The 25,606-nt window shown below is 43.6% G+C and overlaps 1 protein-coding gene across 1 annotated transcript; it reads left to right on the top strand.

Annotated features, from left to right (window-relative positions):
- Positions 1–6,543: 6,543 nt before the first annotated feature.
- Positions 6,544–25,543, top strand: MSL2 (MSL complex subunit 2). The gene is made up of 2 exons (XM_074833497.1): positions 6,544–7,334; positions 21,849–25,543. The coding sequence occupies exons 1-2, from the start codon at positions 7,193–7,195 to the stop codon at positions 23,444–23,446; spliced, it is 1,740 nt and encodes a 579-aa protein (XP_074689598.1). The 5' UTR covers positions 6,544–7,192; the 3' UTR covers positions 23,447–25,543.
- The last annotated feature ends 63 nt before the right edge of the window (positions 25,544–25,606 follow it).

Genomic DNA, 25,606 nt, shown 5'->3' with positions numbered 1-25,606 from the left:
ACAACATGAGATTGTCTCAGTAAGATATTCTCTGAATTGCATATTTTAGTCAAATACTGGTATTACTTTTTTTTTTTTAAAAAAAAGAACTTTATATTCTTTTTCTGATACAGTAAAATAATCGGTCTGTACTAGTTTCTCAAAAAAGCCTGTCAGAAGACCTCCGAGTGAAGATAAAGTATTTGTCAGGGGAGTAACTACAAAGTATCTATTGAAAAAGGCATTTGTAGTCTTCCAGCTTCAAGACAAGAAAAAGCAGCAAGGGGATTAACAATCTATCTGTCATCAGGCAGAAGATTTTTCATTACAGAACACCGGGAATGCTTTGGTCAAAGAAAAGCCACACAGAGGACACGTGGATCTAAGAAGTCACCTTTAGGAAGTCACAGTAATACTTATTTGCCTGGATGGGGAACGAGGCAGTCAAGAAAAGAAGTAAGCCCAGTGTTTTCCAGCAGTTTTTCTATCTCATTTACAACTAAGACCCAAGGGAGAGAGGTCAGAATATCCCTGCATAAATAATAAAACAAACCATCGAGCTAAAAACAATCTATTTTTTTGAAAGAGGGGCTCCCTGTGCAAGTTTCTGTAGTACTTCTCAACCTCACAGCCCAAGGGGAGGTTGGGAAGATGACCAAAGAGGAAAGGAATGATGCTCCTGGACACAAAATTCAATGGCCAGCTCTTATGCAAATGCAGAATTTGCTCACACCCCCCACCCCCTCCAACCCATTATAATTTAATAAGTTGTCCAAATTAATTTTGAGCTCTTGCTATGTAATTTGGAAAGAGTCATCATCCTGAGCTGGCTAGCACATGTAAGAGCTAGAACAGCAGTAAAGTGGTACTTCATCTGAATTGATAGAGGACCTGTGATTTTCCTGGCATGCACAGAAAACAACAAAAACCCCCAGCCTAAACAAGCAACGGTTGGTTTTGGATTTATGGTACTATGTCCAGGGAGGGAAGTCTGGAGGAACTTTAATTTCTTTGTTTGGCAACACTAGAAAAAAACAAACAGCTTTAGTGAGGAGATGGACTGCTGTGAGCTCTACCAATACCCTTCTGCTTCTAATGTGCGTGTTAGAAATCTCTTTTGTGACACATTTGAAAGGCAAGGTAAACAGATTTTTTATATTAGCCACAATATAAAGTCTACTCACACAGTTCATGTAAATACCACTATAAGGAAGAAAAATAACTGAAATGGGTACTTTTGTTAATATAAAATAGATTGACATGGAACATGTCTAGCATCTGGTAACAGCTTTCAGGCCAGTTCTGGAAAAAAGGAGGAATTGGTCTCATCTGACAGAACTTAAGAGTTCCACAGATGTACCCCATGACTTCTGCTTATACCTACACAATTTAATAACAACAGGAGGAACTTGATTACCAAAGATCTAATATGATATGCAAAATGCATGACCGTACTTGATGCTGATTCAAATAGAACAATTATTAGGCCAGGCATGCTCGCACAGCTGGAGAGAAGCTATTGCAGCTACACCCACTAGCCTGTTTCAGACTGGTAAAGTGCTGGGAGAACTAAAGGAGAAAGCTCTGCTGAATAATAAATGCCAGGGAACATGTCCTACAAATGCAGCCTATGAAAATTCCCTTTAAACATATCACCCAAATGAAGTAAGTGAATTGTGGGTGACCGTCTTGTAGAGAACAATAAGCAAAACCCTTAACAATAGTGACTTAGTGGGTGGTTTTTGTACTGAGATCCCAGTGACCTTGAAATTGTTGGGGAATATTCATTCTCAAGTCCTTGCGAATACAAAACAGAAATAGATTCTTGTTTATTTGCTGGGTGTTTCTGAAAAGCAGCAGATAGTTAAAAAAAATAAAACCAACAAAAACCACAAAACGACCAACCAAACACAAAACCCCACACAGTTGCAAAGAACTGGTGGACCTAACAAACATTATTATAAAACTGTTTGTACAGCACTGTATATTCCTACGTTCAACCACAGCGTAAGAAAATTTCTGGCTTAGAACAGGGAATTCCTCTGCACCAATAAAGATATAAATTGTACGGCACTACTCCCGGTCTCAAGCTTGATGATGTAGATGCCTTTTTTTCCCCAAAAAAGGCTTCTTGCAAAAATAGACCCCGATAAAAAAAGCAGGAATTCACTTCTTCCTACGTGAATGTGTACCTGAACGAAAGGGCCATCGCAGCCACTCCTGTAATCTGTGAAAATAGGATGTCCCTAGACGTGGCATTGTAGGCATGAACTTCTCAAATCAAAGATAACAATTCTCAGAGAGATGCCGATAGGAGATTAATAAGCAGCTGGAATACCTTTTAGAAAATGTGGCCACTCTGGAATAACATACAAGAACACTTTTGAACACAGAGGGAAAAAAATTGTTATAATGGCAAAGTCTACAGTTCATTCATGAATATAAAATGAGGCAAAACCAATGGACTGGGGGTGCCAGTGTGCTCTGTTTTACCAGGATTCTGATGCTATGTCACAGTTGGACGCCCCCTCAGATATTTGGGGGTTACAAAACTAAAAGGACAATCCCATGAGACAAAATGGAGTGGGAATTAAAAATAAAAAAAGGCACAGACAAGTTAATTGATGGTGCTTGTATTGCAGGAGAGGTCCCTGCAGCTGTGTCTCGTTGGGATGGTAACAAGGGTGAGCAGGTAGCCATGGATCGCTTAACAGAAAGGCCCCCAGGCTTGGCAGAGTAATGCTAACAATCTTCGGCTTGCTTTTTGGCAAAATTCAGTCTTCATCTCTCTTAGAAGCTGTGGGGAGGTTTGTTGTTGTTCCTTTCTTCTGTAGTTACTGTGATTTCATATTTATTAACATTTGTTTTGTTAATTCATTAATAACATCAGCCCAGAAAACACAGGCATCCCTGACTATGTCAGAACTGTTACAATCACTCCAGTCTTATCCTGCCTCTCTTTTCACAATATTCAAAATGCAATGACACAGAAGGAAACATACGTCAAGTCAAACAAGAAAGCAATGAGAAGCAAGTTTGCCATTGCCATTTGTCTTCTATTTCTCAGAGGGGAAAAAACCCAAACAACCCCCTAACAAAACAACACAAAACCCCACCAGTTTCTTCATGTCCAAGCATTCAGAAGCAGTATAGGTGGTGACCAGTATTTTTTTTTCTTCTCAGTTGATATTTTCCCTTAAAGATACAGCACTACCAGAGTCTGTAACCTCCAGAGTGAAGAGAAGCAACTTGTTTGCTGTCCAACACCAAGGAATTTGGTATGTTGTGACAGCACCAGGTTTGAAATGTTGAACTGACTTTCAGACACCAAAAAAACACTTAAAAAACTTTTTGCCTTTTTTTTTTTTTTTTTAAAGTAGTGTTTGCATTAAGTTTTCTAAATAAATGCCCCATCTGTCCTCTTTTGTATGCTCCCCTCCCCTTTTTACCTCTCTGGAAATACTAGCTGTTCTTCACCAATTTGAAGAAGAGTCTTTGCTTCCTACACAGGTCTCTTAAAATGGTCTCCCAAGGCAGATGGGTCCAGGGAGGTGAAAGACATGGCATGGAAGTAGAAATAAAACCACAGCAGTTGGACATGTGAGAGGAATTACACGTTAAGCTTTTCTTTCTGCCGCTCTCCCAGCAGAAGAGAGGGGTTGGCTACTGAAGGTTACTTCCACTGGCATATGAAATAGTTTATTGAGTGTTTCAGGGCTTGTTCAATATTAAGCACATAGCACTGGCTGGAGAGATAGATGAGCAGTAAGAACACTTGTGCCCCAAGGCTTTTAGTAGCAGGGAGCAGCAAGAGCAGCTACTGCAGAGAGGAAGGTGAGCCAGGAAGGTGAGAGCAAAGCAGGCAGGGGCAATATCATCACTGATAAGAAACACGGTCCCACAGTACCTGAACAAGAAGAGCAGAGCAGGTCCAGCAGCAGTTACGAGGGTGAGCCCAGTGACTGCCAGAAGTCCACAGCAATGAGGCAGGTCCAAGGTCAAAGAAGTCAGCAGGCCAGATGCAGCGTAGCTCAGGAAAGGGCAAGGTCTTGTGCTTGAAGGCAGCTCCTAAGGCACAGCAGAGAGGGCCCAGATGAAACTTCTCACAGCTTGGCTGTTTCTCAGCAGCTTGATCCAAGGTCACACAGCTGTACCACATCAGAGCGGGCCTGATGCACTAGCAAGCACCCAAACCCCTGGGGGCAGGGGGAAGAGGTTGCAGAGCCTGTTGGTGCACTCAGGACCCTAACGTCTAGTTTTACCACTCTATTTGCCCTGGTGATTACAAACACCTGAGGACCTAACTCAGTCTGTTTGGATAGCAGGACTCATTCTCCAGAACTGTGATGCTGATAGACTAGAAGAAACAATCAACAGAGGTAGGAAAAGTTATATCTGCTTCTTGGACTGCACTATTTAGAAATGTGGACCCTCAACTCAAGGGTCTGACTAGAAGAAAAGTCAAATTGAGCAGATAAGCTAGCAATAGGGGGGAAAAAAAGCACTATGGGCTTCCTCTGGTCAAAAGGGTATGACTAGTCAGTCTTCCTACTCTTGCAATTTCATGTTTGATTATTCAGTTGTTACCATAATTTTCAAGAGTAAGATTTACTGGCAGTTCTAGAGAGTTTGTATTATCCGCCTTGCTAGGATTGCAGTTGTTCTTAGATGGAATTCAGACCTACTTATTTAGCTCTATCAGGGAATGTAAGAATAGCGCAGGCTAATGTCATTGATGGGGATACTGAGGTTTGGTCCTGGAACACTACTGAGGGCAGCTGCGGAATCCAGCTCATGCACAATACCCTGAAGGAATATATCCCCGAAATTAGACAACACTGGTAAAACTCTTTGGATGTCGAGTGTCACGTAAGTTCCTTGCATAACAGCCAGAGCAGCACAAGATAAAGTTGGAAGGGTTGAGACGAGCGTGTTCAGGACACTCTGTGTTTGGCAGAGGATGCGATACAAGGTGGTGTATATGAGAATGTGTACTCGCTGGGAAATTTCTTGAATGTTATTTCAGTTTGTTGGCTTGGTTCAGCACATAGGGTGTTCCTGGCAGTAAGTTGGAAGAAGAAATTGGGCATTTTACAGGCAATAGACACGTAGGCTGAGAGAGTGAAGGTGCTGTGCCATGAAATAAGGTCGAGTTAGGGATTGAATGTGTGCAAGGAGTTATGGTCCAGAGACGGCACGTTGAGCATTTGCTGAGAGGTCAGAAGGGAGGTGGGGGTGGTGTAGGTATGTGTGTTAATGTGGGGGAGGCACTGAGCACACAGGGGCTGTACGTGGGGTGTGTGAAAAGAGTGTCAGGTGCAGAATGAGCTGTACAGCTTGAGGAGGACCAGAAGCGCTAAACGTGTATTTGGAGTCAAGACCCAGATTCCTGTATTTTGTATGCACGCTCGTTTTGAGTTGGGTTGGAAAGCTGGGGCGATTCATGAAGAGAACAAGGAACAGTACAGGTGGAACTCCTTGATTAGCTTAACGGGGACAACTCTAGGTGAACACGGAGAGGGACAAGTGGGGGAAAGGAGAGGTTCTATCAGACGGTTCCCCGAAAGGCCAAACAGAGAAGCAGGGAGGGGGCTGCCTTGATGGCACTGCCAGTGGGGGTGTGTGGAATGGCCTCGGTGGTGCTTACAGTGGAAATACTGGAAGTTCCTCTCACACGACCCCAGTGATCTAAAACCTGGCAAAGATAAAAAATCCCTCCCGTGCCCACGTCTTGCTCGCACCTGCCCCAAGCCTGTGCATCCGCTGCTGCGGATCCCCGCGGGGGGGTCTCCTGAGTATGGGCAGCAGGGACACTTGCGACAGATTTCCGCCTCCAGAGCCGGGTTGCGGGCAGCTGGCGGTGTCCACGGGGGCACCCAGCCCGCGTCTGAGCAGGGTGTGCTCTGAGCGCCTGGGTCAGCGCCTCCCAGACCCGCACAGGCCCCGCAGCTCGCTCCCTCGGCAGGCAGACGGGCGGGACTCGCTCCCCGCCGGCTGGAACGGGGCCAGTCGGTACCCCGGGGTCTGAAGCCCCGGCGGGAGCCTGGAGTATCTGTCAGGCCTGGCTGCAGGTTCCAGGATGGCCTGAGGCAGAGGCGGGGTCCGAGCCCTCAGCCTGAGAGGTGAGCGGAGGCGCTCGCCATGACAGGCGCAGGCAGCGGCGGCCGTGCGCGGCCGCTCCGGGGACACGGCGGCCCGTGAGGCGGGGGCCGCCAGCGAGGGGAGAGCCTCAACGCCGCGGGCAGGGGGGGCAGCCGACCCCGCCCGCCTGGCGAGGGAGCGGAGCAGGCGCGGCGAGGCGGCCGCTGTGGCGACCGCTGTGGCCAGCGCTGCGGCCAGCGCTCGCCCCCTCCCTCCCGCCGGCCGCTGCCGCGCCCAGGCCGAGGGCGACCGGGGCTGCCCCCGCTCCCCGCGGCCACGCGCCCGGGCACCGCTAGAGGGCGCCGCGCGCGCCCCCACCCCCCCCCCCCCCCGCCCCGCGCCGCGGGATGGGCCCCCGCTGCGGGGAGGGAAGCGGCCCGGCCGCGCATGCGCAGTGCTGGGCGCTAGACGGCAGCGGCGATGGCTCCGCAGTGACGGTTGGATCTAACGGTTGCTATTGACATTGCGGCGCGGATCGGGCGGCGGACCCTGCCCCGCGAGCGGCGCCCGCCCCGCGGCCGCGCAGCCAGCAGCCACCGGCCCCGCGGAGGAGGCCGCGGCGGCGCCGCGGTGATGCGGCCGCGCTGAGGCCCAGGTGCATCCGCCTCCCTCCCCCGCCGCCGGATCGGGCAGCGCGGCCCGGCCCCGCCGCCGCCGCCGCCCTGAGCTGGCTTCGCGGTTCCTCCCTGCGGCCGCCGCCATGCCGGGCCGCCGCTGAGGAAGCGTCCGCTCGGCGAGGAGCAGGGCCCGGGGGAGGGCGGCCCGGCATGGCCCGCAGCCTGGAGTAGCGCCGCCGCCTCCCTGCGCTGTGTGGCTGCGGGCGGGCCGAGGCCGCTGCTCGGGAGCGAGGCCCCGCTGGAGGCGGAGGAGGAGCCAGCGCGGCCCCTCTGACAGGGCCGCCGGGCCGCCGCGGCCTCCGCGCTGCCGCCGCCGCCGCGCGGCTCCAGGTGGCCCCGGACCAAGGTGACACCCGGCCTGCCCCCGCCCCGGGGCCACCTGCCCCCTCGGCCGGCACGGACTCGGCGCCGCGCTTTCTTCTCATCCCGGAGCCGGCGGCGTGCGAGCGGCTGCGATGAACCCGGTGAATGCCACTGCTCTCTACGTTTCAGCGAGCCGCCTGGTGCTCAACTACGACCCTGGGGATCCCCAGTCCTTTACAGAGATTAACAAGCTCCTGCCCTACTTCAGGCAGTCCCTCTCCTGCTGCGTTTGCGGTGAGGATCTTTCTTTTGTTCCCGGCACAATGAGCCGCCTTCCCCCCCCCACCCTCCCCCCCCGCCTCCCCGGGGCTCTCCGCACGGCGCTGCGGGCCGGCCCTGGGCCGTGCTGCGGGGGGGAGCCCGCCTCGGCGCTGCCCCGGCCGCCCGCCCTCGCCCCGGCCCGGCCCGACCGCCGGAGGAAGCGCCGCGCTCGGGCTCTTCCCCCCCGCCCCGAGAGCCGGGCTCACGCCCCGAGGCGGCCCGGGAAACTTTTGCTCAGCCTTTTCGCCGCGGAGTCCCCGCTCCCGCGGAGCCTCTCGCCGCCGGGGGGGCGGTGGCGGAGCCCACGTGGGCGGGCCGCGGTTCTCCCGCGGGGGGCGGCGGGCGGGCGGGGAGGGGAGGGGGGAGCGCGGGCAGCGGCGTGGTTGGTTTGCGAGTTGGGAAAGGTGGAGTGAAAATAGTCTTCGGTTTAAACCCGCCCCCCCCCCCCCCCCCCCCCCCCCGTGTGAAAAACAACCCGAAGAGGGGGGAAATCTGCGGGCGATATTGGTCAAAAAGGTAGAAAGGCGCTGGGGGGCTGTATATTTAATAGCCTGGCGAGCTGTATAGACAATAATTGTTGTTTTTGTTGAGAAAGCCTGTTTTCCCCAAAACGCAACACTTTATGGTCCCTTTATTTCATAAAGGTTATGGTAGTTGTTAGTGGTTATTGGAATACCCTGGTATAGTGGAGTTAACTGCTTTAAAAAAGTGATGACTAAGAGCAAGCGTGGTAAAAGATACTCAATATACAGACCATAGAGGCAGGGAAATAAGAACTTTTTACTTTTTTTTTCCCCTCCTTGAAATGTGGAGAACAAACAAGTAATTCAGATTGAAAGCCAGGAATTTTAAGCACACAGAAACAGTGTTTGGATTTTTGTGTGTGTGTGAGTAGCAGATAATTGTCCTATAACAATAATTACCATAAAAAGCAAATAGGCTGAAAGTCTGCTCGGATTTCCCCACTCTCCCCCCCAAAAAAAGAGTATTCTGCATTTTGTGGGCAAAGGCAGGCATCCGGAATTTCAGGATTACAGTCTGGGGAACATGGGGAAAGAATTGCCTTCTGCTGTGTTTATGAAGTGGGGGCACGTGTCCGTTCCTGGTAGGAAGCTCTGGAGTAAGCTGTCAGCCTTTCTTGAACTTTCCTTGGAAGCCTTGGTCAGTGTTGGGACAGGGAGTCTGAACTGTTAGACCTCTCAGTTGATTAATTTTGTTAATTCTCCTTTTTTCCCCTCTGGTAGTTTTTAAATCCTGGACCTGTGTGTGTTTCTATTTTCCTAACAGAGTGGACTCTGTTTGCATGTGTTTATCTTTACTGATGTGTGTGGTCACACTAAGATTTAATTGAATTACAGGGGCTTATAAAGTTAAATATTTATTTACAGGATCAGGATTTCAGCTGTTGAGGCTGCTAAGCTAGTGTTGGATGCTTCCTATCCTGTAGGGATTGGCTCCTCCCACTTAAAGTCTTAGAAAATAGAGATCTGTTTGTACTGGGAAAGAGGGAGCCTGTTCCCAGGATCACTGCATCGTCATTTCCTGAAATAATTTATCTAAGTTTTTTTTTCTCACGTAACTCTGATGTCAATATTGATGCACCTCTGCTCTTTATCTCTTGCTTATTATCACAGGCCCTGTTAATTCCAATCCCTAACTGTGCTTTTTTTCCCCATAAATCCTTCTTGGTTTTGGTCAATCCTCAGACTGCTTTTGCCTAAAAATATGCTAATATTTTTCTGATTTTTTTTTTTTTAAATAAGATATTTACGTAGGAACTAGATGTTTCTAACTACTGTGCTATTTGGCCTCTCTGCTTCAGAAGACTGGTCTTCTCAAGTGTATTCTTTGTTCTCCTTGCCTTGACTTCTTCCCTTCTTGGCCTTTTGCAGTCTTATTTTTACACTCTGTGCTATTGAAACCATCTATCTTTAATTTGTCCCTGCCCAAATTCCTGAGCTATTTTTCCACTCTTTGGCTTTTCTTGCTTGGCTTTTCTGTTGCTCTTAGTTTGTTAGAGCAAACCACGCTTTTTAGTTTGTTTTCTTCTATTGACTTGTGCCTCCATGGATAGTCCTACATACAAACTACTTCTTGATGGTTCCACTTTCTCTCTTCATCCCTTATTTTATTTGAATTTGAAGGTTATTGCTTTGGCTTATATTTTTTTTCTGCTGTGGCTAGCTTTCAGATAACTGTAGCCACTGTTTGTTTCAAATATGTTGTCTAGGAGTGATTCCCCAGTATTACCTCTCTGTGTCTTGGACTCCTGTTTGTGGTGTGGTAGCATACAGAGGCCTCAGTGAATACCAGGCTCTTTGTGAAGCCAGACAGTAAAATACAGTTTCTGTCCTGCAGAGTTGGTAAAGTGTCTCTTAAACCTGCAGGCACTTAGTCATGGGAGAGTGGTCCTGCCCAAGACAAAGCTGTCCACTCTGGGTTTGACCAGCCGTCATAAATCGTCAGTGCAGACTGGTAGAGGCAACTCGGCCTTCTTTTTCTTGTTTGCTTTCTGTGTTTCTTTTCTCCAGCTTCTGTCATGGGTGAATATTGGTGCCTCTTCTGCTCTTTGGCCCTCTGACCTTGCTATGATATTTTTAAAATACTTTTTTTTTTCCTCTTATACATGTTAGTGCTAAGAGCTGTTACACCTTCTGCGTATTTAAGGTGGTTTAAAGCCTATCCAAGTATCAAAACCTTTTTAACTTCAGTGTTTTAAAAGGTAAAGTACTGAAGTAAAGATTACTTTGTGAGATGTCATGATCACAAGAGTGAGTGCTGTGACCACCCAAAACTTTACAGTGTTGTTTTTTAAAAATATTTAGAAGCTTTTCAGATGGTCACTTCTTTCTACCCTGTTGTCTGTTTAGACTGTGAGATCCAAATACCTGGGTAACAGTTCATGTATATGGAACTGTGAGTGTTTGGCACTTCTCTTGCACAGATCTTAGTGGAGTGGGGTCTTGACTGTAAATGTTTTGGTGGAGAAATGCTGCATGAATTACCAGTAGCACATAAAACCCCTACACTTGGATAAAGTCTCAAGTGTTGGACTTGTAGGACTTCCCTTGGGAAATTACTCCCCAAATTAGCACCTCTTATGTCATCAGCCTTTCCTCAGTATTTAATCTCCCTGAATGCATTCTGTAATGCTTTGTTATGCTGTAGGTATTAATTCTGCAGTCAAGATTGTCCCTTTAATTTCAGAGAATTGTTTTTAGAAGAAATTAGTGACAGCTATATAAATCAGCTAACATTATTGTGCTTTTGCTACTTTCTCAATGCACTAGACACAAGCCAACTCATTTTCTTTTGATCTGATAGTCTTTGAAACCAGCTCACATAGTAGGGTTGGCAGAAGTTTTTGGACCCACGTAATTATGAAATTCTAATTAAAGCTCAGATTTTAGATTCAGATTGGCACACATGAAGTTCTATCAGTAGAAAGTCATAACGTAAATACAGTATGCCATTGTAAGTCAACTAAATCTGTTCGAGGTGGATTTGAGGTCTCTGTTTTACCTAATGGGTTATAAAGGTAAAATTATGTTGATGGTACGGCGGTGTATGTTTCTAGGATTTAAGTGTGACCATGTGATAGTTTCCTAGATGGTGTTGTAGGTAATGCATCATCCTTTTACAGGGATGTATAAGACAGTATTTCCTAGAGCTTTTAAAACTTAAAAAGAACTACTCCTGAGTGTGCATTAGACAGACGGTACGTGACTTCTGTGTTTTGAGGATGTGAAATCAGAGTTTCAGTCTCTGGACTAAAATGATTATTATTAAATTGCATGCTAATACCACATTTAATTTAAAAATAGTAGAGTTTATGCAACAAATTTGTTTTAAGAACAAACTTGTTTTAAAAGTACCGCCTGTTGGGATAAAATCTTCTTAAAAGTGCCTTTCTCTGTTTCAAGTAACATGTAGGTTACTGCAAGTCATTCCAAGGTTCAGGGCTTTTGAGCATTAACAGCCTTTTTTTGAAATTCAATTAAAATGCTTGTAAGAGACAGACTGCCAGTCAGATCAGCTTAGCTTTTTATCTGTGGAATACTTCATCCTGGAACCTCTGAAAGATATTTAAAAGGTGCGTGAAAGATTGTTATTCTTGATTTAAAATGTGAAAGTGCTTGAAAAGCTGCATGGCTTTAGGACAACACTTGATGTTTGGCCAGGAACCCAGCTGTAGCTTGTGCTGTAGAAATACAGGATAAGAATATAGTTCTTGCCTTAAACATCCTGTAATCTAAGTAAGGGGATGTGAGACAACATGTGGTTTAAGGGAGATTAAGGGGTGGGAAGGAACAAAGGAACAATGTGACAGTACTGACTGGTACCTTACACAGCTCCTGTCAAGTGTTTTGAGATAGCTCTTGATAATTTTAGTTAGAGGGTTGAAGGCTAAATGGAAGCAACTCCCAGACATGGGGAATGGCATGGATTACCAAAAAAACTTAAAAGAATTGTTGTCTTTTTGTTTTCTTATACAAAGATTAGTGTAGGGATGTTATTTCCATCCTGCTCTTGTGTAAAAGTATTAGTCTAATTTTTGAAAGTTTTATACTGTTAATGTAAGTTGAGTCTTATGGAACTCCTGCTGGCTAGGTTTGAAACTTCTCCATTGTTGGTGGTATACTGAATAGTGTAAAATTTTGCATCTTTGTACCATCTTGTCCGTGGTGTTGGACCTGCGAAGGGCCCTCCTCTTCCTTGCTCCTCGCTGAGCTAATTTTTCATTGCTTCTGCAGTTCCGACTGCTTCCCCCCTATGCCAGTGCGTGGTGTCACCTCCTCCAGGCCCCTTGTCTGTAGCTCTTAGTGGTGTTGTTACCATCCCAAGTAGAGCTTATTACTTTAGGCTCTACTTTGTCATTGGGAGATTGTGCATTAGACCTGTACAGTTCCAGTAAGCTTTTATCTGAAAATGTTTACAAGTATCTAAGGGAAGCGAGAGGAATGCAAGCGAATTACGGCTCTAGAGTAAGCAGTCTTTGTTTCACTGATGGTACGGAGACAATCTGAGGCATGCAGCAGTCATGTCATGCCCTTTGGAGAAGAGAAGGTAGTTGGGTGACACCTAAATAGATTTCTAGAAAATTCAATTTCCAGACACAGAGATGGAAGAAAGCGGAAGAAACAGATTCCCCCAACCAATGAACTTAATTATGCATAATACTGGATTTTCTGTTTGGGATGTGAGCCATGACTGAGTTAAGCCTGGATATCAGAGTTTTAAAGTGAAAAAAGCGTATTTAAGTTTTGTGATGGAAAAGTTTAGGCTAGAACTCTCATTCCTTGTCCATTCTCCCTAGATTATGGAGAGTGAAGGCTGATTCATGATCCTTGCTGCCAGATCAGAGTTGCCTTTTACATTTGAAAGGCGATCTAGATTGGTGCTTTTTTGTAGGTATTTTTTCATTGACATTTTGTTCTTTCCTCCGTTTTCAGTGGTGAAAAATACTGTCCAGCTATCACATATAGGTAGTTTTTAAAAGTATGTTATTTTCCCCTTAAAATTACATGAATGGCTGCCAAAAGACTTCTAAATTTCGGAAGGATGTGCAAAATAACCAGAATCTTTGAAACAACCATTGGGGAGCATGGACTATGGGACTAAGTACTTATCCAATACTTTCTGCTACAGGTATTCTTTTTCTTCTTGTTTTGGAGATAACCAGCATGGGCAGTTGTCTATAAAATGTCCACTTGCGCATCTCTGAATACACCAATTTTTAGCCAAGAACATGTTGGATGATTTCTCTTCCTCTTAGAATCTCCTTACTTAAATTCACTGTTTCCCTTTCCTGTTTTTCAATCCTGCGTGTGACTCCTGGGAGAACTGCTTTTTCAAGGTTGTCTGCATTGCACTGCATAAGTTTTGATAACATAAAGTTCTACCAGTTGAATTTAAATTGGTTTCTAAACTAAAAATACTCCTTTGTCTTAGAACAAAATTGAGGAGTAGGATGAGAAGTGGTTTCCACCGTAACAGCTGGGTGATAGTGGGCTTCAAAAGAAGGTTGCAGAGTGAAGATGGCAGTATTGTCTTCTGATGTGATTTGAGATGAGAGTGTGTTTCTCACCAAGGCAATGGGAGACCTGGACGGGTTTTGATGGTCGCCTGAGGATATTGATTAAACCGATTGCGTTTCAGAGTGTTTAAAGAAAAGTTAATGTGTTGCCAAGAGGCATCTTTATTGGGACAGCTTAGTTGTCGGGTCTACAGACATAGTGTGTTCAAACACAGATTTCTTTGGTTTTGTTTTCTTACTATGTTATGATTTACAGATTAGGTTGACTAAATACGGAGGGAGCAGTTGCTGGATATTATGTTTGGGTTCTTTGTGAGGCCAGAAAAGATTCTTTGCCTCTAGTATATGACTTGAGAAATAACGCACAGCGCAACCTCTCTTGAGCCCTGTGCTTTCCAGATTGTAAAGAGTTCCCTGCTCTTATGGAGGAATTTGCTTTGAAGTCCTCCAGTGATGTAATCTGTTATTCTTTGTCTCCTGAGCCTTGCAGGCACAGCACAGGGCTTGCTCCTTCTCCAGTCGCCTTGAAGAGCACAGCTTACTTCAAGATTGCATGGTTAATCTTGATGGTGTGAGCATTTTTGTTTGGTGGGAAAAAAATAGTTTTCATTACTTTTTTGTTTGCTCAGAGAATGCAATCAACTTGATCTGTAACTTTCAAAGCAAGTTTTAACTCTTCTGAGTGTTTATGCAGCATAGAAACATGTTAACGTTTCTCCTGTGGGTATAAGATTAATTTAACTTTCTCATTTAAAACCTCTTAAAATACATCAACCTTGACTTTTGGAAAACATCGTTACATGCAAATTTTATATTGGATGGTGAAAAAGATGAATTTATCTATCTTTTTAAAGCCTATTCATTACAAAGTTTGAACTTTGCCACCTAGTTTGTTAAAAACACATTTAGAAATTTTCCAGTCGTTGATTTTGTAAACACACAGACTCGCAAATAGAAATATAACTTTGGCATAGGACTTGATAAAATATGTTCTGTTGTTTGTCATGCAGGGGGTGGAGTCAGAGAACAAAACAGTCCCTTCTACAGTTAAAATGCAACTTGTCATATTTCTGGGTTTTTTCCTTGAACTTTAGCTAAAGAGGTTGACTGTATTTCTCCAGATATGTAGAAAAATAGCCTAACTGTATTCTTATCATGGTTAATTTGGGTTCCCATGGTGTTCGGACAAAAATAGTGCTGTTTTTATTTTTCCAGAGAGTTAAACAATCATTAATTCTTTAGTCATGACCATCCCTATATGAGGGTAATAATTTCTGTAGCTAATTTTCCATAGTTGTTTGTTGATGGAGGATGCTCAGAAATACTCAGCAACCAGCAGAGTGTTTAATAACACTTTGAAATAAGTTGGGTGGGTTTTTTTTTGCTGTCCTGTGTGTCCCCTGTGTTTCCATTTCACCTGACAGGGAATCTGTCAGTGTCTGTGTATGTCTTTGGACAAATTCTAGCAGCACTGTTGCAGTTGTAGTGATCTAGCAAGATTATATTTTCAGGAAGAAATACTATCATTTAGTTCACAGGTAAACTCTTACTGTTTCATATCTGAAAAAGGGTTGTGTGCTGAAAGTCTTGGGCAACTTTTTCTATTTCTAGTTTTTGGCTGAATAAAACAGTTTCTGTTTACGAAACTGTCTCTCAAAAAACATTAAAGGATAACTACATTTCTACTGCTGTCATTGTGATCTCCTCTTACTTATAATCTGTGTTTTGTACGCATAGGTTCAAAGTTTTGTGCTAGTAATACTGCAAATGTCTTGCATCTTCATGCCTCTCGACCAAGAGTGTGGTCGCTACAAATGGTGATTTGTTTTCTGAACGCTGGGAAGTGGGTGTAGGATATCTGGGCGATAGGTGGCACCGCTGCCAGGTGATCCTGTTTCTGTATGATGAGAAGAGTTGCCAAACGTTTTTTGAACTGGGACAGTTTGTCAGGGCAGGGGTAGGTGAATCTGCCTCTTGACTTTGGTGCAGTATTTGTGAAATGTATCGCCCAGACCATGGTTCAAGCCCACCATCTCGAGTGTACGGTTTGGAAGGGGTTTAAGTTAGGGCTCGAGATCTGTGGAGGGAGACCTTTCACTGTTGTCTTGTCCTTGGCAGTTGTCCCTTACACTAACCTCTCTTGAAGTTTCTCTGGTTTTGAGTGTATTTAGTTACCTTCTTTTCTTGTAAGTATCCAGATCTTTCACCCATATAAAACAGATCTTACACATTTGTTTTATTTTTCTGCAGATGGTTAGCAGACCTTTTCACTACTTATCATATGCCTGCCAGTCTAGCGTCAGATAGCTTTGCAAACAGTGCTTTTAGGTTTTTTACCAAACTCTGAAAATGCTACTGCTTTTATGATCGTATTTTTCTTTTGCATGCTTTGCTTTGAAACCTCATTGAGCTACTTATTCTTCAGTCGGATCTAGCTGATAATTTCTTAGATGAAAAGATGCTGTGTGGGGTTGAAGGGAGCAGTGCAGGGAAGGTGGGGGGGAGCAAGCCTTTTCCTTTCAGAGGCTGCTTCAGCTGAAGTGCTTGAGCTGCAGGTAGATGGAGAGCTGAACTTCAAAAAGCCCATCGGGTGGTACTACCAGTCGGTGAGAACTAGCTCCCAGCCTTCAGGAGGTGGTTAACTCTGAAGCTTGAATTAGCAATTTGTTAGAGTTTACTGCCTGTTGCTAATTATTTTAGTAGAAACAATCTGATCATGTTTAATCCAGAAATGAAAACGCAGAAAGTGTAGCAGTCCAACTGTTAAGTCTCCAGTTTGGGTTATTACTTCGAGGTGCTTGCCATATATTAATTTTAAGTCTAACATAGAAGTATATGTGTGCTTCATCAGATTGATTGTAGCTTCTGGTTTTTAACACTTGCTAGATTCACAGAGCTGTAGAATTTCGACCTGACTAATCCAAAATTCACAGCAGCTTTTTATAATCTTGGTTTAAAAATGAAATCATGGTCATTTCACTGTTTGATGTTAACAGATTAACTGGTGAGCAGGGGAGCGTCCTTCTTATCTTCCTTCTTGCTGTCTTCTCCCCTTCTCCATGGATTGCCAGCCCTACTTCTGCGTTGGGTAGCAGATACACCACTTCAGTCAGGTAGGGAGTGAAAGGAGTAGAGTGTTGGGCTGTTCCACAGCAAGCTAGTGGAAAGCTCACTATAAACCGAGGATGATTTCTGATGATACGAATGCAGTCGAGGATAAAAGACTCTGTTTTGGCAGGTAAATGTTGGAAATTAACCCCAGTGATACATTTATTTTAACTTGTAACAAAATTTGACATCATAACTTTTTCTAGTTTACTTCATCAAATTAAAATTTAAGAGTTATTCTTAAGATTTTGAGTTGTTAAAAAAGGCAATATATTATGTTTCAGTAGGCTTTTCCAAGGGCAATAAATTAGTTACTTGTGTTTAGCCCCTTTTGTAGGGCATTATATTTCTGCCTTTGCTGAGGATAGATGAGAATGGGAGGTGACCTGTTTCCATTCAAGTCTGTCTTCTCAGTGAATTTCACCCATTTGGAGGCATTTGCTGGATGTATACACCTAACAATTGCTCTGATTCCCAATTCTTCACCTCCCTTTGGTCTTTGAGATACAATTTGCAGATGCTTCCCCTCTTCCTGCAGCTGTGAAGTAATGCTCATTAAGGAACACAATAGGAAGTATTCCTTGTGGTTTAAATGACCTCCCTCCTGGTAGCAGCCTTTCCAGGACAGCTGGAATATTTTGTAAATAATATATTAACAGTATTTCCTCTGTATATGCTGCTTATTAATGCTAAGTACTCATTAATGTAGATGTTTAGGAAACCTTTCTGAAAGTAGGATAGTTAAGAACTGCTGTTGCTTAAGGAAAGCCTCTTAATGGAGGCTTTGTAAGAATGTGATTTTGCTTTTGGTGTATTAATATACCCTTTGCAAAAGAGGGTGAGAAAAGATGAGGCAAAGTTTAGTAACACCAAGCTACTTAGAGTAGTGAAAATGAAGGCCCACATTGAGTAATCGTGGAAGGATCTTACGCAGATGAATGACTGCGTAATAAAATGACAAATAAAATTTAGCTTAGATAAATAATAAATTATAAACATAGAAAAAAAATTAACTTCTCAGAGCCCACCATTTTTATATCTTGCAGATCTATATTTATTTAGATATTAGATTTAGAATTTATAGAAAGGTGTAGCACTGATGGCTACCAGCCAAAAGTGAGATCTTGGCCTTGCAATAGAAAACTCCCTGAGAGTATCAGATCAGTACTGAGTATTAATCATAAAAGCAAACCAAATGCTAAAAATTGGGACTGGAATAAAGTGGAGAACTTTATTATGGCACTGTATAAAGCTGTGGTTCACCCATCTCTTAACATTGTTGCAGTTGTGGTCCCCCCATGTCAAAAAAAGACTAGAAGAGTTAGGAGAAAGGTGATCCAATGTAAGGGACAACTGTACAGTCTGGAAAAGAGCTTGGAGATGTCTCTAAAACCATGAGTAGTGTGGAGGAGAGGGAAAGGGACTGACTGCTGCCTCATCCAACATGAACCAGAAATTGTCGAGTGAAACTGGTAAGAGTCATGTTCAGATCAAAAAGGTCATTCTCGGCACAATGGATAGCTGGCCAGGGACCTTCTGGTCAAAGCCTGCTGTGATTACATGTGAGACAGTTAAAGAGGAGATGAGGCAGTCTGAGGGTTACTGAGTGCATGGAAATGCCATCTCCCGTGAGAAGCATCTCAGCTAATAATGGTTAGAAGCTGGGCAAGTATTAAGAGTTTACTTGTCTTGTTCTTACTCTGTGCCCTAAGCATCTGCTTTTGGCCACTAGTGGGTGGCTCACTGGGCTAGCTGGATCTTTGGTCTAATTCAGTGTGGTCTTTTTGAGGAGTTTGAGGATGGGCTAGGTAACATTTTGGAATCCCTTCTGGCTTTATTTTCATAGTGGGGTTCATAATCTTAATCTGGGAAGATCTGGTAATTTGCAGCATCAAATGAGTGTGTTATGCCTTGGGAGCCTGTACAGTCCAGCAGTTGGGAATGTTTAGTACCTCCAGATTCCGTTGTCTTCCTGGGACAGTGTCGCTGACTTAATGCCATTCCCTCAGTATTAAAAGTAATGGAACTTCATTTTCTGTGAATTTGCATTTCATGATTGACTCTTCAGCTTTAGTATTGTTAAGCTAAAAAAAGAGTGATAGGTGCCACATAATCCATACAAGAGAGAAACTCTGACTGAAGAATGAATATTCAATGAGACAGGAGCTCAAACTGAAAATATTCCCACAGCTCAGGCATTCCTAATGTCTCTCCCATGTAGGTTGCCTGGCATTTACCAATAGAACTCACTCCGTTCTGTCCTTCAGTGAGAGCATGTAAAGTGGTTTTTTTTGTCTGTGCATCTTTTTTTTTCTTTTTTTCTCTCAAAGCTTCTGGAAATTTACATTTTTTTCAGTATCCTCTTTTAGCATTTGCACCCATTCAACAGTTTCAGCCAAATTTATTTTGGGAGAAATAAAATGCACAGTTGGTGATGACTTTTTTTTTTTTTTTTTTTTTAAATCCAATTAAAAGTTAAATTGGTATATTGCTTATTTGGTCCCATCTCTGAAATATTTTAGTGCTTCGTAATCTGTAAAGCATTGATCATCATAAGTAGCAAAAAGAGGCTGCAGGTGGCCTGGGGAGCACGCCCAACTGCTTCGTTCCATTGGGTACTAGTCCTGGAGGCGCTGTGGACGCGTGTAGTTTTGGGATGGCTCCTGAAGTCTTGAAGCATTCCATGAACAAGTTTGAGGTGTGTTTGCCTCCTGCACCGGTCGGGACATGGCTTTCTGCTGGGCCTGTGGGAAAGACACAAGATCCAGAAGGGACTGACACTTGTTGGTGAACTCTTTCTGCTGAAGGACATGACTTCTGAGACTCGCTGATGGGATTTAAACCTTTCTTTTGTTTTCCCCATGGGAGTTAGGGACTTTTCTCACAAAATCAAATCCAGTCTTAGGACTGTGATGGACATCTCTGCCTGCATATATAGTGTCATTTAAAGGGAACTTTGGGAAAAAAAAAAAAAAATTCACTGCAGGTTGGATTGTGTGACTTCATGTTCCATCTGTTGGCTTTAAATCTTCCCTGCTTAACTTGAAGAGTGTAATTGTGCTTTGAACCTTTCTCTGTTCTGCAGCTTCTCCTATTCAGTGTTCCTGCTGCATCGCTCGATCAGCCGTGTTCAAACCCTGGCTGTTCCCCTGCGGCCCTGCTCCAGCCGCGCTCTGAGGACAATTCTCATTATTTGACACGATGTAGATGTGTGCCACCCACCAACTTTCTAAACAATTATATTTTTTTCTCAATTTATTAAAAAAGTACTACGTAATGATGACTTCAGCACTGACTCTTGTTATTTGTTGCTCAAAAAGCAGTTTACATCAAGTCACTTTTACTGAAAGACAGTTCAGGGTGTCCCTTTCCCAAAGAGGTACCAGGGAATTCAGATTTCAAGGGGAAAATAGGGTAGTCTGCTCCCTCATTCGAGAGTGTTGCAGAATTACTGTGCTAATGCAAATGTCCCATTGAAACACATGCAAAAAGTGGAATTTTCTAAAGTGGTTTGATTTATGAAAAGTACAGAGGGTTAGGTCAGAAAGAGGGGGGGGGATGTTTTGACAAAAGCGACAGAGTGAGGGATAAGTTTTGTATTTTAAGTGTTACTGCAGCCAAGGGTTTGTATGGTATGTCTTGCTCTTCTACCCGAGGGCTCAGAGTCCAGACTAAAGTACTACAAGGTAGAAAGGTTGGGCTCTGGTACTTAGTTGATAACTCATTCTGCTCGACTAGGTCCAGTTAATTAGATCCCTTCAAAGCGCTATCACGAGAATCTCTTACGGAAAGTCTCTGTGATGAAAATTTCCTTGGCAAGTGAGTGATGAGAGAAAATTTATATTTGATACGTTTTTTTTTAATCTCAGTCTGTTCTAATATATGCATTTTGCTTTCTCTTCCCAAATCGTTTAATTTTATTCGTTTGTTTGTAACGGCGTGTTTTCACTTTGGAAGATCTGATTGAGAATTCACTGAGGGTTGTAACTCATCCAACAAAGGCTCCTTATGGGGAGAAAGGTCTGATCAAAGCTGAAAATCTGCTGCTTGGAAAGGAGGGGAAACCTGTTGCTGTAGATTACTATAGATACTCTGAAATTTAATTTAGGTGTTAGAATATCTTTCTGGCCTAGAGCTGGCTAGAAATAGCAAAGCAATACTGACACTTTCTGGATCTAGTTACTAGTTGGATTATTTCTATGCAGAATGTCAGTTACCTCTGTTCTCTCCTGTTTTACCCTTATGTGTTATTTGGTGTGTTCTTAAGAAAAAACAAAAGTGTTCTTCCAGGTTTTTACAGTTCCAGAGATCTGGAGGCATAACCTTCCAGATTGTCAGGACTGGGTGCCTGAAACTTTCTGTGCTGTCAGGTGTGTTGATTCCTTTAGCAACTGATTTTTATTAGTTTTTTTATTCATAACAGTAAGATCTCAGGAGAGAAAATCCTTTCTCCTGATTTGTTCACTCCTGCCCAGGACATGAGCTGGTGTTGACCCTTTAAAGTATTTAAGCATCACGGCCATGACAGTAGCACTATTTCAGGTGTTATTTCACTGATAGATGTCTGTGAATTGGAAAACCAGGAGGTACCTCATTAACCTCTGTTAATAGTCACCTTGTTCCTTGGCACAACAGCGATTTATTAGAGAGCAATATTCTTTTTAAATGTTATTTTTATTCAAATATACTACTAGGTGATTTATTCAGTGTTTACAAGAATTCATTGGGATCCATTTAACTGGTTTTGTTGCTTGCGGAGTTCAAAACTTTGTGCTTTATTCGTGGCATTGACTGTCACAAAGCTAGGTTCTATTTTTAGTCCCAGCTAAACGAAAAGTAAAACAAAGTCTGCAGTGTCTTCTTCCCTTTTGGCGTTGATAATTCTTCATTTTTACATTCATTTTTACATTTCCTCTGCTCTGTTGCCATTTGTTTTCACTCATTGCATTAAAATCTCTGCAGTAGCTCTTCATGGGAGTTTATTGTTGCGCTTCTGGTAAATTCATAGAAATCTGGTGTGTTTTGTAATTTTCAATGGAAGAAACTGCTGAAGGGCACAAGGGGATTGGTAGGGGTTTAGTTGTGAGTGTTTCTAAAGGCTGCAGCAGTGCAACCAATTACGGTGTGATGGTTTTTTTTTTTTTTAATTTATTTAATGTTGTTTTAAAACCAGATATGGCAGCTGTGAAACTTCTTACAGGCTGTTGTTCAGGTGGTACGTTTTCTTGTGACTTGCTGAACTTTTTCGGGTAATTCTTTTGATAGTACAAAAAATTTATCCCATACTATCCTGGAAACCTGCCTTGAGTCCATTGTAATCTTTCTCTTTCTTTTTTCCCCAGGAAATTTGCTACAAGACCCCATTGCTCCTACCAACTCCACATGTCAGCATTATGTCTGCAAAACTTGTAAAGGCAAGAAGATGATGATGAAACCGTCATGTAGCTGGTGCAAGGACTACGAACAGTTTGAGGAGAATAAGCAGTTAAGCATCTTAGTGAACTGCTATAAGAAACTCTGCGAATACATAACGCAAACTCCACTGGCACGAGATATTATCCAAGCAGTCGATTGTTCCGCAGATCTTTTGGCTTTGCTCAAAGATGGATCACCACTCCACGAAGAGACAGAAAAATCTTCCGATGCAGGCTTGGCTTTGTGTTTGACACATTCCCCAGTACCTTCAACCTCAGAACTCACAACTGATCCTCCAGCTAGTTTTACGTCAATCCCTGAAAGCACACACAACATTGATATTAGAGGTTCTGTTATCAACGGGTTGCCCAATTGTAATGGGCTTTCGGTAGATAAACTCGGAGTGAATATTCCTTCTCCTGAACACACAAACACAATTGATGTCTGTAGTACTGGAGAGTATATAAAAACTGAAGACATCTCCAGCAGCCTGCAGCCTGTGTGCGATACAGTTTCTACTAGTGACTTGTGTACGACAGGCATTGACATCTGCAGTTTCAGTGAAGATATAAAACCAGGTGGCTCGCTTCTCCTCAGCGTTGAGGAAGTTCTCCGGAGCTTAGAGACCGTTTCAAATACTGAAGTCTGTGATTCTAATTTGCAGCCCAGCTTGGAAGCAAACATGACTAACGGCCCTTTCCTGCAGCTTTCTCCCCCACCTCTTAGCCATAACATTTTCATGTCCACAGATGCTTCTCCTCACGGAATCTCCTGTACAGCGGCGACGCCGAAGGTAGTTAAGTTAAACAGAAAGCGATCTCGATCAGAAAGCGACAGTGAAAAGGTTCAACCTCTACCCATTTCCAGCATCATCTGTGGCCCAACACTGGGAGCGTCAGCTCCTGTAACAGTGAAACAGGAAAATAAAATGTCTTTGCAGCCTATTGCGACTGTACCTAACGGAGGCACTACTCCCAAAATCAGTAAAACTGTGCTCCTGTCTAACAAAAGCATGAAAAAGAATTTAGAACATGCCCCTAAGAAATCTCACCCGAAAGCCAAACCAGGGGTGCTGAAAACAAAAGACAAAGCAAAGGAGAAAGTTCCTAGCAGTAACGTTATGCCAGGAAGCCCAACAAAAACTGTGTATAAAAAGCCACAAGAAAAGAAAGGGTGTAAATGTGGTCGTGCCACCCAAAATCCAAGTGTTCTTACATGCCGTGGCCAACGCTGCCCTTGCTATTCGAACCGCAAAGCCTGCCTTGACTGCATATGCCGTGGCTGCCAAAACTCATACATGGCTAATGGGGAGAAGAAGCTGGAGGCGTTTGCAGTGCCAGAAAAGGCCTTGGAGCAGACTCGGCTTACTTTGGGCATTAATGTGACAAGCATTGCGGTGCGCAATGCCAGCACAAGCACCAGTGTAATCAATGTGACAGGGTCACCAGTAACGACGTTTTTAGCTGCCAGTACACACGATGATAAAAGTTTGGATGAAGCTATAGACATGAGATATGACTGTTGAATCTTTCTTTCTTTTCCCTGCCGTCAGTAGGGGAACTGCTACAGTTTTAAGGCAGCTATGGTTCTGTTTAACTTGCTGGAGCTCCTGCGTTTAGATCACTTGTATCAAGTGTTTTTCATTGCTATGTTATGTGTATTAGTGTCTGGGAAATAGTTGCAGATAATGGAGGAGTTACCCTAAAACTGTTTTTAGTTCTTACAGCACCTCATAGTTTGAGATCAATTGCTGATGTAAATGATTTTATCACCAGATCTTTGGCAAGGAATATATTAACCTCATTGTACTTTGGTCATGCTTTGTGCTCAGTCAAAGCTTCTGCTTAAATGTAGAAAAGTGGTATCTAGTTAGTCCATCTAAACTGTGCCGGATTATGGTGTAGAACAGTAATGACTGATCAGTTAGTCGCCATCACTAGAAAAATCATCTAATATTCCTGTAGGAAGTACAGCATTGAGCTGGAGAACACACTCGGAAAAGGGTAGATAATCTCTGATTGTGAGAACTGGTTATCTACTATATGGAACAGCTTAAAAATAATAATAAAAATAAATTAGTAATATATTGAGAAAGCTAACAGCCCAAAAAGCAGCCCAGTCTCCAGACGAGGGTTGGGAAGATCGGCTGGTTCGATACGATGAACGTCGAACTGCTGACTCCGATACTCCGTCCCCGTTAACACCACCACTCGTTTTTTTGTTTTCTTGACAATTCCGCAGGTCACGTTCCTGATCTGTTACGCCCTCTGTGCCAACTCTGTTTGTTTGACACGTTACTATTTTGGCTGGGGCGAGAAAATTATACACAAAGAAGGCTCAAGTGTTATTAGCACCATTCTCTGCTTCCCTGCCCTCCCCCCTTTTTTTTTTCTTTCTTTTTTTTTTTTTTTTGAGTTCCTGCTGATTTCACTGCTGTTGCTTCTAGAAAAGAGAAGGGGCTTTGTGGGTTACAGAGAGACACCTTGGCTGATTTTTTTTCACCCCCTCTGTTGCCAGTTAGTGCCTGGAAAACACAGAGACTTCCCCAGCAGTTACCACCACTGGGGGCTGTGCGTGTGTTTCATTAAGTTTGTGCCACCGTAGACCTGGAACCCGTCCGCTTGAGGGTAGCTCTTCACTGACAGGCATCTTCCAGCTGGGGCAGAGGATCGATTGCTATCTAAGATCAAGTATTTTGCATGTTTGTTAGACAGAATAAGCTATATTACTCCACCCAGAATCCCTCTCATTTTTCACTAATACGTTGAAAGTTGCTTTCAAGGGTCAGTGCTTTTCAACCTGGGCTGAAGGGCTCCAAAAAGGAAAAACAACACAAAGTTGTCAGCTTATCTCAGAAGGTGTTAAAATGGAGGCACCTTTGTAGGAATTCAGCTGTATGCAGAAATGGTTTATTTTGGCATAATTCCTAAATAAGAGTACAAGCGGAAGAATTTAGTCTTGCGTTGGCAGCCTAGTAAAGTCAGGTTACTTTGTGAAAGCTGAAATTTCTCCTCTTTGAATGACAGAGCACAAATCGAACATGGGCTGACTAGAACACAAACCATCACCTTCTGATTTAAAAGGCAATCCCTGTCTCAACAGCATGTTAAATAGTACGTGAACTTTTGGAGTTACTTTTACTGCTTCCATCTTCCCTCCGTTCCTCCAGCGACCCCCGCAGTGCTTTCCGACCTAACCTTAGGTGTCTTTTGATTTGGCACAAAGCATGTACAATGATGGTTCCTCACCTAAGAAATAAGCAAAAACCTTTGGACACAAATGACACCTCCTTTTGTTTTGTAGTGTACCATGGTGTCATTTTCTGTGAATGTGGTCAGATCTTTCTGTTGGTTTTGGTTTGTTTCTCCCCCCGTCTTTTCTGTGGGGTGGGTAGGGTGGGGGGTTAAAGCCATAGGAAGAAAAATGTGATGTACGTGTCCAGTCTGTACTTTTTTTGTTTTTGTTTTGCAAGAAGAGTTGAAAAATATTTTTGATAATGAGTAAATGGTGGAAAATGCTTCTTAGTATTCTTGTCTTTATTTGCCAACCCAAGTACCCAAGATCTGTGTTTTTTAGCCCTCATGAGATTTAACGATGTCCTATTAAAATGTATTTAGTTAAACTTCTATGTGATTTTTGTGTTGACCCAAAAGGATCCTGCCATTTTCTAATTTGGTGGTTTGAT

The sequence above is a fragment of the Strix aluco genome, chromosome 9, assembly GCF_031877795.1.
Source record: "Strix aluco isolate bStrAlu1 chromosome 9, bStrAlu1.hap1, whole genome shotgun sequence".
Taxonomy (NCBI): Eukaryota; Metazoa; Chordata; class Aves; order Strigiformes; family Strigidae; genus Strix; species Strix aluco.
This window is presented reverse-complemented; position numbering and strand designations above follow the sequence as displayed.